General features: G+C 43.8%; 1 protein-coding gene across 1 annotated transcript; it reads left to right on the top strand.

Annotated features, from left to right (window-relative positions):
- Nucleotides 1–501: 501 nt before the first annotated feature.
- On the top strand, nt 502–13607 carry LOC112555425 (zinc finger and SCAN domain-containing protein 12-like). The gene is made up of 2 exons (XM_025223821.1): nt 502–835; nt 10281–13607. The coding sequence occupies exons 1-2, from the start codon at nt 798–800 to the stop codon at nt 11587–11589; spliced, it is 1347 nt and encodes a 448-aa protein (XP_025079606.1). The 5' UTR covers nt 502–797; the 3' UTR covers nt 11590–13607.
- Nucleotides 13608–14954: the final 1347 nt, after the last annotated feature.

Genomic DNA, 14954 nt, shown 5'->3' with positions numbered 1-14954 from the left:
TTTAATAAAATGAGTTCCTTAGTCAATACCAAGAATCGTGACTACCTGGTAAGATTTACTGAGCGTTTGTAATTCCACCACCATTCCCTTCCCCCCTCCCATCAACACACACTACTCCCCTCGCCCCCTCCCCTCTCGTGCGCAATCGACAGATCGATCGACTCCCCTTCCTCCCTCCGATCAGCCGGTGTCACCTCCCATTTCATCAAAAGCACAGTACCAGCGATAGCCGAACCCCACCTATCCCCCTTCCCCCAACACCAAAATCCCCTCCACCACCACCACACCACCACCCCACCACTCAATCCTTGGAGAGCGGGGAAACTAATTATAGAGTCTCACGCCTAGTCCACGAGCAACAAACAAGCCGCTCACCTTCAGCGAGCCTCGCCAAAGCCCCGCCTCCTCCTTCTGCGAGCCTCACTCGCGTCACAAGCTTCTGTCACGTGATTGTAATTGGGCTGGGCCTGCGCGCGCTAGGCTCCGCCCTCGTGCGACTCGGAGTTGGACAGCGGAGAATGACACGTAAGGTCACTCGACGCAAAAGTAAGATTTCTCCAGCTCTTGAGCAGACAAGGGGGAAACTAACGGACACCCGTGCACCCTCCCGATGTCCCTCGGTCATTTTTAGAGAGTCGCCCTCGACAGACAGGACTGTGTGGTGGTGGCACCTGCTTGTGTCTTTCTTCTTGTTTGTTTCCGGACGAACTTTTTCTCCGCCTTCAAGGTTTCTGAGAAGCTGTCTTGTGTTCGACACTCACTTGTTCGATTTCCACTGAAGCTGGTCGAGTTCACCGATGGACGGAGCACTGCAGATGGCGCCGGGACCGTTAAGGTAGGTCAACAACTTTGTAAACACACACAAACAAACAAAAGCTTCAGCATTCGAACACACTGGTACCAACCAGTGAGTGGTAGGCGGTGAACCACAACAATTGTCAAGTGTCATCGTATGTTGACATCAAACAAAATATCGACCGTTCATTCAGTTGTGACGATATGGCATGAAAGGGAAACAACTTGATGTGTTTAACTGACGGCAGACATTGTTATCCAGGCTTCTTTAATTTTGAGAAATAATATTTAGTCAACAAAATCTTTGATTTAATTCTGAGGCTACATGATCTACCGAGTACTATTGTTTATGAGTGTATTTCTCTGTATTAACGGTCAGTGTGTGACGTGGACAGTACGTGCAGGCTTGGCCAGTACAAACTGTGGGCGCCGAGCTTTTGCGCGTGCGAATACACACATACGTGAACGCACGTCACTGAGTAGGTTGTCTGACGAAAGAAGTAAAGCTTAGAAACAGAGTTCAGATACCCATTCCGTGCAGTCCAAGAGTAGAGACCAAACTAAGGAACTGTCCCACCCCTTCCCGTCAACCACCAGCTTCAACATTTAAAATAAAAATTATCTCAGGTTCCACTCAGACGGGAGAGTGTACCACAAAAAGAGCGAAAAGGGAGGTTCAACGATAATAATAATAATTAATAATAATAATATAATAATAATAATAATAATAATAATAATAATAATAAGTTTTAGCGTGGAATGATATTTCTTTTCTGTGTCGTTAGGTATAAAACTTAGCCAGGTTACACAATATTAACATGTAATATTAACACAGATCATTTGAGCAAATTCATTTTGTTTGCACGTGTATGAGTATTTATATGTACATATATTTGTTCTCTCCTACTCTCGTCGTCTCTCCTCCATTTGTGTGTGTGGTTTTTTTTTCACGGAAAATTCGAGAGGGTCAAGATGGCACGAACAGAAAACTGTCAAAGAGTAGATCATAAAAAAGAAACACATGAAGTCTGTGTTAAGTGAATTAGCAAGTAAACAACAACAATAATAGTAATGTTAAATTTAAATATCTGAATTAATTTGGTATTGAACACGTCTGGCTAAAGATGGAGGCAGGCTGCAGAAACGCACGCGCCGTGTCCTGGAAGTCGTTAAATATTGAAGACCGTTGCTTGCTCGAGCGCAGTGTCATCGAGGGTTTCGCCAGGGTTAGCTCCTGCACGTGAGCAGGGTTCGTGCACCCGAGTCGACACACCTCTCCTGACAGTCCTTTCTTCACCTCCTTCACTCCAAGCAATTTTTTTTCCCAAAGTAAATATTTTATGTCACAATTTTTATTGCCAAACTTCTCAACACAACTGTCTTTTATTTCCAGCGAGTGGTTTGGGGTTTATAGACTCTGAGGTCTTTGTTGGGGCTGTTATGGCTGTCGGTGATCGTCATTTAGCTGCTTGTGTTCAGCGATCTGCTTTCGTGATCGTTTCTCCCCGACTTGGCCAGCAGAGAAATAAAAGATGGCACTGAAACCAAAGCCAAATGTCACAGGATACAATGAACATTAAAAGGCGGCTCCACGTGTTTGGAGAGACGCCACTGGTCACACCTCACTAGCAGACAGTGAACAATAAGGCTAAACCACAATCCACCAGTGCAAACCTACCCAATATTTGTCTACATTCAAAACGGTGTTGCTTCGAAACCAGTATTGTCGTTGTCATTGTCATTGTCATTGTCATTGTCATTGTCATTGTCATTGTCATTGTCCACCAGCGAATGTCTAATGAAGCCTCACAGAAAACATCACTGATGGCACACGAGTTCAAGATTTTGAACTTCTATTATTCTGTTATTACGGGGTTAGAGAATTAAAGTAAAAACACTAACACAGCTCTGGAATCAGCATTTCTGGTAGAATACCCGTATCAGAAATTAAGCCCAAACCGTTGAGAGACTGGACTAGCTTGATAACACCGGTATGATAAACTGTATTAGCGGAGTAACATTGGCGGAGAACTGGTTTCACAGGCGTGACTAGTGACATTAGTGCAGTACAGCGGTCACAGGCTGTGTTACCATGGTAACATAGGTAGAGTAGCGGTATCAGAGGTTGAGGGAAGAGTAATAATTTTGGCACACTACCATTATCACCAGAAGAGACATGACATTTGTCACACTACCATTATCATAGACTGAACACATGACATTTGGCACAGCTACTGTCACAATTCACAGGTCATGCTAGTCCCCGTCACCAACTTTATCTTGCACTGACATAGTGACCGACCTGTTCTCTACATCTGTGAACAGCCCAAAACGGTTGTCATGGTTACAAACCTTCACATCGATCGTTTTCATTCCAAAAAAAAGCCGACACCCAAACCCTAACACTAATTCTCACACAAACCTCAAAGCTATTTGATTCATTGATGCCGTGTTAAATTGTTTAAAACACACACGCACCACTTCCTAACGAAAACGAGCAAAAATAAACAACAACAAACCGTGTATTACAATAGAAAAAAATCCATCTGCAACGTTAGTCCAGTGAAAACTACTACACTAGAAAAGCTTAGACAAAAAAGACAAAATATCATTCATTAAATTATTCGAAGTACAAGACATTGCGGCCCTATGCTCCTCGAGGAGTAACAAGAACTAAATTAAGTAAACAGCATTTTATTGGCCACCATAAAAATACAAATTAACAGACGGCACGCGCATGCATAACAGAAATTAGTGAAAAAAAATATAATTTCTCGTAGATAAAAGCCAAAGCAGCTTACTCTGTCCACACGTGCATTATAAACATCGTGCCATCTGTTTGTGGATGACACGTGGCTGACACAGACAGACGGGAGACCAGAGACAGGCCATCACAGTTCCAGTCCTTGATTAGCAATCCTTCAAATTTTATCACAGACAGATACAGTAATCTATTAGGGGTGGACATCCAGAATGTGACTGTAAACTTCCCGAGGTATTAATTGTTAAATACGAGCTCCAGTACATTTAGTTCACATTCTGGACTTGATAAAACTGCCGATCAGAAGGTCGCTGTAATACAGGGGTGTGCAGTATTTCTAGGCGATTCCAGAGTCTGTGAAAGATAAAAATACAGAAAAAGGACAAATAAATAAAAACAGAATTTTTCTTCATCGTATCAAGTACGGAAAGATCTGAAAACCTAATAAAATCCATCTCTTTCCCTTCATTATCACCTTACGAATTTTCTCACCACACCCATCGTGTCAAATATTCGCAAAAGACCAAATTAAAACAAAAATAATGTGCTAGACATCGCCACATGATTGACAATATTTTAACAAGAGCTTTAAGGAAAAAAACTGTGTAGCAGCTTTGAGCAAATGTAAGTGGCTTTGAAAGCAAAGATAGCTGCTGTGGCCTTATATTAACTTTGGGAATGATCACAATTTTCAGTTAATTCCATAACAAAATTATTGCTTCGCCAAAGGCTCCTAACAAACTGACCAACAGTGACACCAACATCTGCAGTATGAAGCATGTCCAGTATTTGACATGTATCCTAATAATTCATCAGCAAGTGGATGTGATAATAATAATCATGAGCTCTGGTGGCAATAAATTATTCAGTTAGTTTCTGAGGGAAATCACCCTACTTTTTTTTATACAGATATTATTATTGAGGTTCTTTTGAAAACTACACCAAACAAATCCTTTCAATCGGAAAAAAATGTTGTTAAATGTATTGACGGACACGAAAAAAAATGCTTATCTCCTGTTTGTTTTCAAGCTAATCAATGGAACTGATTATCACCTGTAAGCAGTTTGTGACCGTATAATTATTCCATTGGAAACAAAAATTAATGAAAGGATCACTGGAGCTGTTTCTTTTCAGTGTGATTGTATTTTTTTCTGTGAGTTAACTGATACACTATGGTCCAATGCGTAAATGATTTTTTAAAACAAATGTCCATCGATTGGGGGTTTATTGTTGTAACAAAATGTGATACCTATATGGAGGGATGTGGCGATGGCGGGATGGCAAACATCTGTCTGTTGATTCTGTAGTAATGGAGTGGTTTACTACATTGATGGCTACATCATGCACTGGTAATGACCCTTGATCTTTTCAAACAGTCGACAAACTTCTGTTGATGTGTCGCTGGTCTGTTATCATCTGATGTACGATAACACAGACGATAACACAGTTCGAGCTTTTGGTTATGATTAAACCCTCGTCGTGTTGAGATGAACTACCGAGAAATAACTGATGTTTTTTCCAGCCGTTTAAATTTTAAAAAAAGAATGCAAAATCTGACAACAGGTCAGTCCAAATTAGAATCAGTAAGTTCTATCATCTCCATATGATGACCTTTTAATTATTAAGAAAATTATTTGGGTCTTGAAAACCGTGAGGGTTGAGAAGGAATGAAATGAAAGTTTTCTTTCGGGTGAAAGAAGAAAAGGGGAATAATGAACGCAGTTAATTTTCTCTCGTTTTTATTTCTCATCTAGTTATTTAGCGAGAAAGAGAGCAAGATGTCTAACGATAACTCCACCGATAACAACAGTAATAAAAGACAACAGAAAAATTCTGAAGTCGAGGCGCTTGTGTAAGTGTAAAAGAAATTTTGAGAAAGAACTTTCACGCTCTTCTACCAGACACGTCATCCACCACCACCACCACCACTTTCACCACCACTACTACCACCACCACCACCACCACCACCACCACCACCAAACATCACCCTCACCCCGCCACCATCACCACCAACACGAGACGCCGGCCGTGTTGAAGTCGTCCGCGCCATGCTCAGTCATCTGCCTGACAACCGTTGCCGTCCTTCGGCATCGCTGGAATCTGTGTTAACCCTTTCTCTCTTCGAGCTCCGTGCATCGCCGGGCAGTTGCCGCAGCAAATAGCCGTTACCTCACCGACGCTAACCCGAGCTTTTCAATAATTTTCTGGGTGGGGATGGAAAGGGGGAAATGAAAAACATCTGAGTCGCTTTGCCAGATAATTGTCTCTCCGGCAATTTTATTTTTCTCTCTATCTCTCTTTCATGTGCTTTTTTTTTCTTTCTTTTTTCTCCGACGCACTCCTTTTTTTTTTTTTTTTTGGTAAAAGTTTTGATCTTTTAGCAAATATTGCAGAACAGCGGCGATAGAAGTTGACTGTCTGGGTCCTTTTTTCTTATTATGACTAAAGTGTTTATTTCTCTTTTATTGAACTGTTTATATTTTTACAATAATTTTTTTCTCATCAATCGTTCGATGACTGCAGGCTTGTCACCCACAGAATTATTGTTTCATGTGGAGCCCTCGGTGGACAGAACTTGAAGAGAGGCGAACATTAAAATACTAAATGTCACATGACCGAAAAAATTAGTTTTGAACGAGTTATTTACTCAGATTTGTGTAAATAATAATCGGTACAGCATCTGTACCACTTGATGAAACTAATTTTTCTTTCATGTAAAGCTTGTAAATACTGTAAATACTGTAAATATTGTAAATATTGTAACTTTGTCTTAAAACGTATTTTAACAGTCATCAGTGCTGGTCAAGGCAGAGTTACGATCAAGTTTTTTATTTATTTCTTCTCTCCCTCTATCTCCCACACATGGAGACAATAGTATTAAGCAGTTCTGCCAATAGGAACCATAGCAACACAAATAAAACACACACTGGACCTTCAACCGTCGCCCAGACGTACGTACACCTTGCAGGTGTCACGTGACACCTGTACACACGTGCGGTGTCTGCCTCCCGAGACTGCGCAGTGTCTCCTGCTCTCAGTTTATGGTGTCGGCACTTGAAAGAGAGCATCTGTGCACACCTTTGAGTCCAGGTAACTTCGCAGCTTCGCCACGTAAGTGGAGACCAACAGGTGGGACAGGACCAACATGATTGATGATGCTGGAAGAAGGAGGGAGGCTGGGAAGGTGTGTGTGGGTGGGTGGGTGTGGAGGAGCGAGGATGGGGGAAGATGCCTCAGTAGGCTAATTTTAACCGACATCGTGATGACACTGATTTAGGCAGAAAAAAATGGGACGGTCGAGAGATATAAATCACACGAAGAGAGAGAGACAGAGAGAAAGAGAGAAGGCAGTATAAAATTCAGTCTTTTATTTACCTGGACCATGACAATATTACAGCAGTCTAGTAACATAACAGTAACATTACAACAACATTACAGTAACATTGCAGTGCCACCATTTAAATTCAAACTTTCGTCCGCACCTCCAGACTCTCGTAAACCAACACCACCCCATGCTATATGCGGAGTGTGTCGGGTGGAATCAGGTGTCTAACAAGTTTAGTAACGAATAAAGATCTCAACACTGACTGGATATACCTGCCAGTAACTTAACTTCTCGTGTATGTACCTTGTAGTGTGTAGTCTGGACACTTCATGATGCACTTGACTTTGTCAGAAAGTTCACAACACCTCGACAATCCCATGAATGCTTGCTCCGACAGTAGAGCCACCTTCCTTGGTTGTCCTCGTCACATGGCATCGCTAGTCAATATACATTCTCGCCGCCATTAAAATAAAACTGGGATTAAATTTAAATAAAAATTAACGAAAAGTTTATTTAACACCAAAACGGACATCAAACTTTTCTTATTCCCTTTCTCCACATTTCTCTTCCTTTCATTATCCTAAACAGCTTCGTTCTCTCCAAAGTCTTCTGCAGAGAACAATTTCCGAGGGTTAGTCTCAGTGTTTATCTTTTCTTGTCAACCCTCTCAGACAACAAAGCGTGGTACAAATAATCTCAACATGGTTGCCCAGGTGATGCCAGACTTTCCAAGTACCAAAAAAAAAAATTCCAGTTCCGAGGAAAATGGTTTCGATTCTTACTCGTCTCTTTTCGTCTGTGATGATTAATAGCTTGACATCGCCGGTTGGCGAGCACTGTTCTCTCTCCGAAGTCTTGGACTAAGTTGCTGTATCTGTCTCTGGACAGACAGGGGGACAATGGCGCTGGCATGCGCTGAGCTTGTTTGCAGACGACAGGAATCACGTGATAATGATGAATTTGACGGCGATAAATGGCGGTCGACATCCTCTTCAGAGGCGCTGTTCCTCATAATGCGCTCATGAGCGAGCGGGCCTGACAGGTAGAGTTGCAGGTGAGGACTGACATCAAAGACAGAAGCCGAAGTTTATTCCTGTGACGCGATTGGCTGCTAATTCCGGCGCATGGTTGTCTCCCTCGCGCGCATCTCCATGGTAACGCGAGAGACTCGCGCCTCACGCGATGATGCCACCATTCAAACACGATTGTTCCGGTGCACGTCCTTCTTGAATCAATCTTTTCTTTCTTTTTTTTTTTTTTTTCTCTTTTTTCTTTTTTTCTTTGTTTGTTGTTTGTTTGTTTGTTTATTTCTTTGTTTGTTTGTTTATTTCTTTGTTTGTTTGTTTCTTTGTTTGTTTGTTTCTTTGTTTGTTTGTTTGTTTCTTTCTTTTTTTGACATTTGTGCTTTAAAGTCCTACCATCTTATGGGTGTTGCACGGGTGTAGTAATGACTGGGGGGTTGTCTCTTGCATGCTGCAAAACAAACCAACCAGCCAACCAACCAACCAACAAACAAACAAACAAACAAACAAACAAACAAACAAATAAACAAACAAACAAACAACAACAACCATACAAGCCAACAAGACAGCCGTCTGTACCTGTCTGTTTGTCCCTGATGACGACCTCCACTGTCAGGACGATGACTGCACCCGACTGTCATCATTTCACGAGGGCAGATGACTTAACATCAAGATGTCAGTGATTATTATGATCATCTCTTGACCTCTGGCGACACACGACAGCTGGGGGTGTTCTGATTGGAGGAAAAGCGGGGTAGGGCTGAAGGTGTACCTCCAGACGTCTAGAGAGTTTGAATGGTTTTGAACTTTCTAGATGCATCTTCCACTCGGTCTGTCAGCTCCTTCTAGTGATTCCTTATATCAGCCTTAGAAAGAGTTTGTTGCTGCGTGAAATGCCAACCCACCCGTCCCACTCCCACCCCAATAACCTACCAGAAGATAAGCTACTCTCGTTGTGGAAACATTCTCATCCACAATCTCTCTTGTACCGCCATTTTAGTTCGGTTAGGTTTTTTTGTTTTGTTTTGTTTTGTTTTTGTTTTGTTTGTGGCTGTACCTGGCTGAAAATGACTCCTGTCCTTCTGACGGTCCCAAACCTTTATTCCATGGCGCTGGGATTGCCGGGAAAAAGTTGGCATCAGGTACAAAAAAAGTGGAGACGGCCTCGAGAGATTGTTAGCGGCCGGACAGAGATGGATGTGAAGCGCTCCCGCCTCGTCAGTACGTGGGCTTTGATCACGTTGGTGAACATGACGGGACGTTACGGACACACGTGATGACGTTTACGGCGCAACGTGATACGGCTGTGCTGCGCCCCGCGCATGCCCCGTGCACTGAAACCGGAGCGGGCCGACACCACGATCCCCCTTGTCGCCCTGTTCGTGTGCGAAGCGGATTGTGTCGGGCGCGATCTCTCTTCAGCATTAAATGCTTCTTTCTTCCTCACTTTTTTCTTCTTCTTTCTTTCTTCCATCCATCCTTTATTTCATTGAGTGACACACAAACACATGCACGTAAACACTCCCTAACACATCTATCCGTCAAAGCTAGGAACAAAAAATAAATAAATAAAACAAGGAGAGATAGAGATAGAGAGAGTGCTATAACTGGATAAATAAATGTGTGTACCATACTCCCCGCCTCAGAAGAGCGGCTGAACTGTTCGATTCGCCTTCTTTATACCTTTTTGTTGGGTTTGTGCTGTCGCTGAGTAAGAGGATCACCGGCAATTTTCTGGTATCGGATTTGCACGAGAGCCCTGTCTCTCTTGTTCGGAGGTGTGCAGCCAGCGAGGGGCTTCCTCTATCCACATAAACAAGGATAAAACGACTTAAAACACGAGCCCAGCACTTGATGCACGCGCTTGGGAGCAAGTCTCAGCCCCTTGTCTCTTCTTCCCTCCCTCTCTCCCTTTATCCCAGAAAGCGATCAGCTCAGTCTCTCCCTGCCTACTGTTCTTTTCTTTCTTTCCTAAGGCGTTAACCTTGTTACACCGGAGTGTATGCCATAGGATTTTTGTTGTTTTTTACCCCCAGATTTTATTGTTTCTTACATAGTAAACAGGAGGAAAATAAATGTATATTTCAATGGAAAAAAAACCACAAGCAGATCTTTACAAAGAAATAAAACTTAAAACAATAACAAAAACAAAGAAAAAATAAGAAACATTAAAACAAAGCTAAAAAAAACTGAAAAGGATTATAAAAACAATAATTAAAAAATATACAAAAGAATTAAAACCGTAAAACAACATGATTATACATTTTTTAAACTATGCAAATCTTAAAATCGTCAAGTTCACAAAGCCACGACCCCATCCAATTATCTTTATGTTAATTAAATTTGTTTTTCTGATGAACTTTGATGTCGGTTGCAGGCCCGTTCCGATTTACTCCAGGCGACCGCTGCAGCTGGATTTATCTCCTCGAACGTTGCAACCACCTCCTCCTCCTCCTGCCCCTCCTCAACAAGGACTGTTCGTGCTTCCAGGTGCACGTGCAGTGAAGGGCGGTGACGTGTCGGGGTCACAGTGCAATCAGCAGCTGATGGTGTCCCAGGTTCTGATGACCTCGCACCAGGAGCTGCTGGCCAAGGCATTGGGCGTCCATCCGGCTGCTTCCGGAAAAGCCTGCGAGTTGTCCGCCCATAAGCAAGGCGCCAGTTTGGCCAATCCACTTCGCTCGCCAGACCCCCGGGGTCTGGTCTTGTACCACACCCTACTCCGTCAGCACCCGGCGTACCAGCACCTGCTGCAGAGCTTCCTGGCCCCAGCGTTGCCTCCCATGTTCTGCCACCCGGCCTCGTCGTTGTGCGAGAGACCTCTTGCTTTCTGCACCAGCCTGCTGGCCGGAAATACAAACATGGAAGCCCAGAAAACCCATGCGCACCAACAACAACAGGAACTCCGTCACCACCACCAGCAGCATCAACAACAACATCAGATGAAGGGAGAGAAACATTCTCCGGTCAGATCGTCTCCCGTCTCCTTTGTCTCGAAGACTCAGCCCGCATGCCAGGCGCCATTTTCGCCACCTACTCCCACCACATCCCCAACCAAAGACTCATCGACGACCGACAAAGTCCCCCACCGCCCTGCACCCCCCAAACGAGCGGGGTCTGTCCTGACAGCGGAGGACCTGGTGTCCTCCATAACCGCGGTGCCGGACCCCTACCAGCAGTACGGCTACGGCCGCAAGATCTTCCCCTGCCCGCAGTGCCGCTACACCACGGACCGGCGCAACAACCTCAAGCGGCACATGCTGACGATGCACCAGGTGTCCGGCAAGCTGCTGGAGTGCTGCGGCGTCCTCTTCCAGACCAAGGCGTCGCTGCGCGAGCACGCGCTCATCTTCCATTACCACGGCTACACGTGCTTCTACTGCGGCCGCCGCTTCTGCCGCAAGGCGCTGCTCAAGCGCCACCTGTCGGTGCACAACGGCCAGAAGGAGTTCCTGTGCTCCGTCTGCGACTACGCCACCAGCCACAAGAGCAACCTGGAGCGCCACCGCCGGGTGCACGTGCGGCAAGATGATGACGTCACTTGCATGGACCAATCGCCGCCGGCCTGTGGAGAAGACTTGACTGGCGAGGAGGGCAAGGGTCATCGCAGCGAAGACGAGATTTCAGTGTGTTCTCACGACGACGAGGAGGAAGACGAAGAAGAAATTAACGTCCACAGCGATTGAAACAGTTGATGTCAGGGGAGGTAACTGGAATGTCGCTCGGTTCGAGGAAAAGAGCATCCTACTCTCGGTCGCCTGGGTGCGAGACGGTTAGCTACTTCGGAGAACACAGAGCATGCGCGGACGCTGCAGTGCGCACAGCGGAAGTTGTTCTCGTTTGTCTGGCAGTAGAGGTGAGAGGGGAGGAGCCATGGAGGACTGATCAGACGACCACGCCGACGACCAAAGCTGTTGCTCTGTTTAAATCTCTCTAACAATTACGGTTTGGTTTTGGGTGTTAACATTCCTGGACATATTGTTTATTCTTGTTGAAACCCGAGTTCCCCATCATTCTCATCTTCTTCATCGAGATGCACAGAGTCGACTCAATCGTTCCTCGTCTTAGAAAAAAAAAATCTTGATACAACTTCTGAGTGAGAGGTCATGAAGTGACTTACTTGACAGACTAGCAGATGTACTCAATGAGCTGAGTGGACATGAGTAATGATGTCAAATATTTGTTCTTGTCTGTCTGCGACCACCACCACTGGGAGGTGGGGTAAGTCTGGGTGAGGAAGCTCAACAATGAGAGAAGCTCTTAGTATCCACGATCCAGCCATGAGCTGCGAGCAACTGAGTCTGGGATCCTGGATCGTCTGCTTGTGATGTGTGAGTACTCACTACCCATCAGAAAGCTAGATGACACTTCGTCAGCACAGTCCGTCAGAGCCTTGCTGACGTCATGTCAGTGTCAGTGTCAGTGTCAGTGACAAAAGAGAGTGACATGAAGGATCTCTGCACTGTGGAGAAGGACTGTGTCTGTCGATCGAAAGGAAGTATAAAGGTAGACAGTGTGAGGAGAAGGCAAAGATTGAGAAAGTGTGTGTGATGTTTGTTTGTTTGTTTATTTGTTTGCTTGCGTGCTCTTCGTATTCAGACCATATAATGAATTCCTCTGGGTTGGACTTTATACTGAGCTTAACTCAGTGTGTCAGCCCCAACTTCAGTCGCATAACAACAGGACCCAACATGTCGGCGAGGTGCGGACGACAGATGTTTACACAACTTGTATTAGGGTTACAACCTCCACAGGACATGCAACCCTTCTCAGAAAACCAAGGGCAGCGATTGGTACAGATGTCGCTGTGGACACAGATGACATACAGAGGTACGCGTCGGCGGTAGTCATGGAAACCAGAAAGAGAATAAGCGAATGTCCTGGAACATTGCAGCTGGAGTCTGTGGTTGCTGCTTCTGAGATGCGATGGTGGGATTGAGAAGTCAGCCACAGTCCACAACTCCTCTACCACTCACTACCACCTTTGACCTTTCAATACCGGCTTTGCGTGAATGCAATCAGATTTCAGGACATGTTTAAACTGCATGTATTTCATGTACACAAATGTGCATGGTATTGTGTGCTTGTTTGTGGTAGGCTCATGAATCGCCATTAGGATAATTAATGTCGGATCATTTAGAGGACTTAAATATAAACAGGGCAAAGCTACAAAGTATTGTTTAAATCCACCATCATAGACGAAGGTAGAAGTGTGAAGGATTTTGAAATAAACACAAAAATGACAGAAATGGGTATTTCTAAATGTCCTTCCTCGATGACGAATTCTACCCGAGTGTTGTAATTATTCAGAGCGAGAGACTATCGCAACATTTAACCTTAACAGTTAAAATGCCGGAATTCTTCATGCTGATGTAGTAATCTGATGTAGCAAGAGGCATCCGAAACAATTAGTGTCCGGTTTCAAAACACCCTCCTCCCTCTTACAAATAAATAATAAATAAATGACTAAATTAGGAACACACACAAGCAAAGTCGAGGAATTTTCCCCATAGAGGGGCCACAGTGGCAAAAGAACAGACCACGTGACCAAAACGTAAATCTGAGTAAAAGAATCCAGAAAAGGAAAACTGTCGAATTGAAAATAGAGTTAGAATAAGAATAATGGTAGGTTTATTTCCAAAAACTAATTTTTTAAGTTTTAAGCTGCTCCGCCATGTGTATTTTTATAAAACCAATGATATAGGTTTGTCCTGGTCACGTGAAAGGTTTTGAGTTTAGTGATTAATAACTCTGATTGGTCAAAAGTCGTGGGGCTCTGTATGGGATGGATGTCACTCTTGGAGCGACCAGTCGTGGGGCTCTGTATGGGATGGATGTCACTCTTGGAGCGACCAATAATTGTCTGTTTCTCTCTGCCTTTCCTTCCCCAAACCCTGTATGGTACCCGTTTAACGGCTGGACAAACAGGTGTAGGTAGGTACTCTGATCAAACCGACAGGTATACCCACCTTCCGCCCCGCACACCGGTGCTTCACCCACTCTGCTCTCATTTGCAGAAGAACACTTTCTGTCTTTCGGCACCTGGGCGCCACCTGCATGGAGGTTGTCTCCCTCTGATCCAGACACCTTTGTTATTTATAGAAGTCTAGTCACGTGTCAGACAATTGTGTGCAAATGATAACAGTGATGCTACTAATGTCTGTTGTACAATGAACTCTCACTATGTATGTAAATATATGCAGTAATAAATCCTCTGTGCTGAAGGTAAAGATTGTTGGATTGTCTGTACGATTTCGCTGAGAAAGAAAACCTGTCAGATGAATGGAAGATGTAAAACTGGTTTCTCACATTAAGGTTGGAGAAAATGTAAACAAACTCCTCCAGAAGCTGTTTCAGTGAAGTGATTGTTGCTTCTAGTAATGATAATTTTCATTCATCTGTTATCGCCTTTTGTCAACCCCAGCTAAACCTTGCCTAACCACTTGTTGAATGTGTTTATTAATATTAATGTCAAGTAGAAAAAGTTTATTTGAAATCACTTCACCCTTTGACTAACTCCATTTAAGTCTATGATCATTTGTTTGTTTGTTTGTTTGTTGTCAAGCCTGTGTGAATATTGCCGTGTATCGTATTTATCTATATGTATATCTCACTGCGAGCGTCCTTTCGTAGAAGTCATTAACTATGAAAGGTAATATATATTTCAATACTTTCTTAGACTACAAACCATTGCAGACATGTTTTAAGTTTTAATCATGAACCTTAGGGGTCCACAAAGGGATCTCAAGGAATTATTGAAATGATGGTCCTTAATATCAACAATTTTACTTTTCACTATTCACGATTAACTAATTACAGAAATCTAAGCCACTTCCACACCTGTCCACTGGCTCCTGACTGACACTTAAATTGCTGTAGGATACACCTGCTCCCTAATCCGGGTACCTTGGTGACGTATTCATAGGCGGTCAGCTCTAATTTATGTCACAACATTACAAACACGACTTTGTCCAGTCCTTCCACTGTAAAAACTTTAATGTCAACGCCCGAAAATAAAGGAAGTTGATTAATAGTTGTATTCGAAAGGATA

Source organism: Pomacea canaliculata, linkage group LG14 (genome assembly GCF_003073045.1).
Source record: "Pomacea canaliculata isolate SZHN2017 linkage group LG14, ASM307304v1, whole genome shotgun sequence".
In the NCBI taxonomy this organism is placed as follows: Eukaryota; Metazoa; Mollusca; class Gastropoda; order Architaenioglossa; family Ampullariidae; genus Pomacea; species Pomacea canaliculata.
Note: the sequence above shows the minus strand (reverse complement) of the source record. Positions and strands in the feature narration are given on the sequence as shown.

Excerpts from the sequence above, each read along its gene's own strand:
- LOC112555425 (XM_025223821.1), top strand. The coding sequence starts at position 798 with ATGGACGGAGCACTGCAGATGGCGCCGGGACCGTTAAG. Across the intron at positions 836-10,280 it reads ATGGCGCCGGGACCGTTAAG|GCCCGTTCCGATTTACTCCA; the intron begins GTAGGTCAACAA and ends TGTCGGTTGCAG.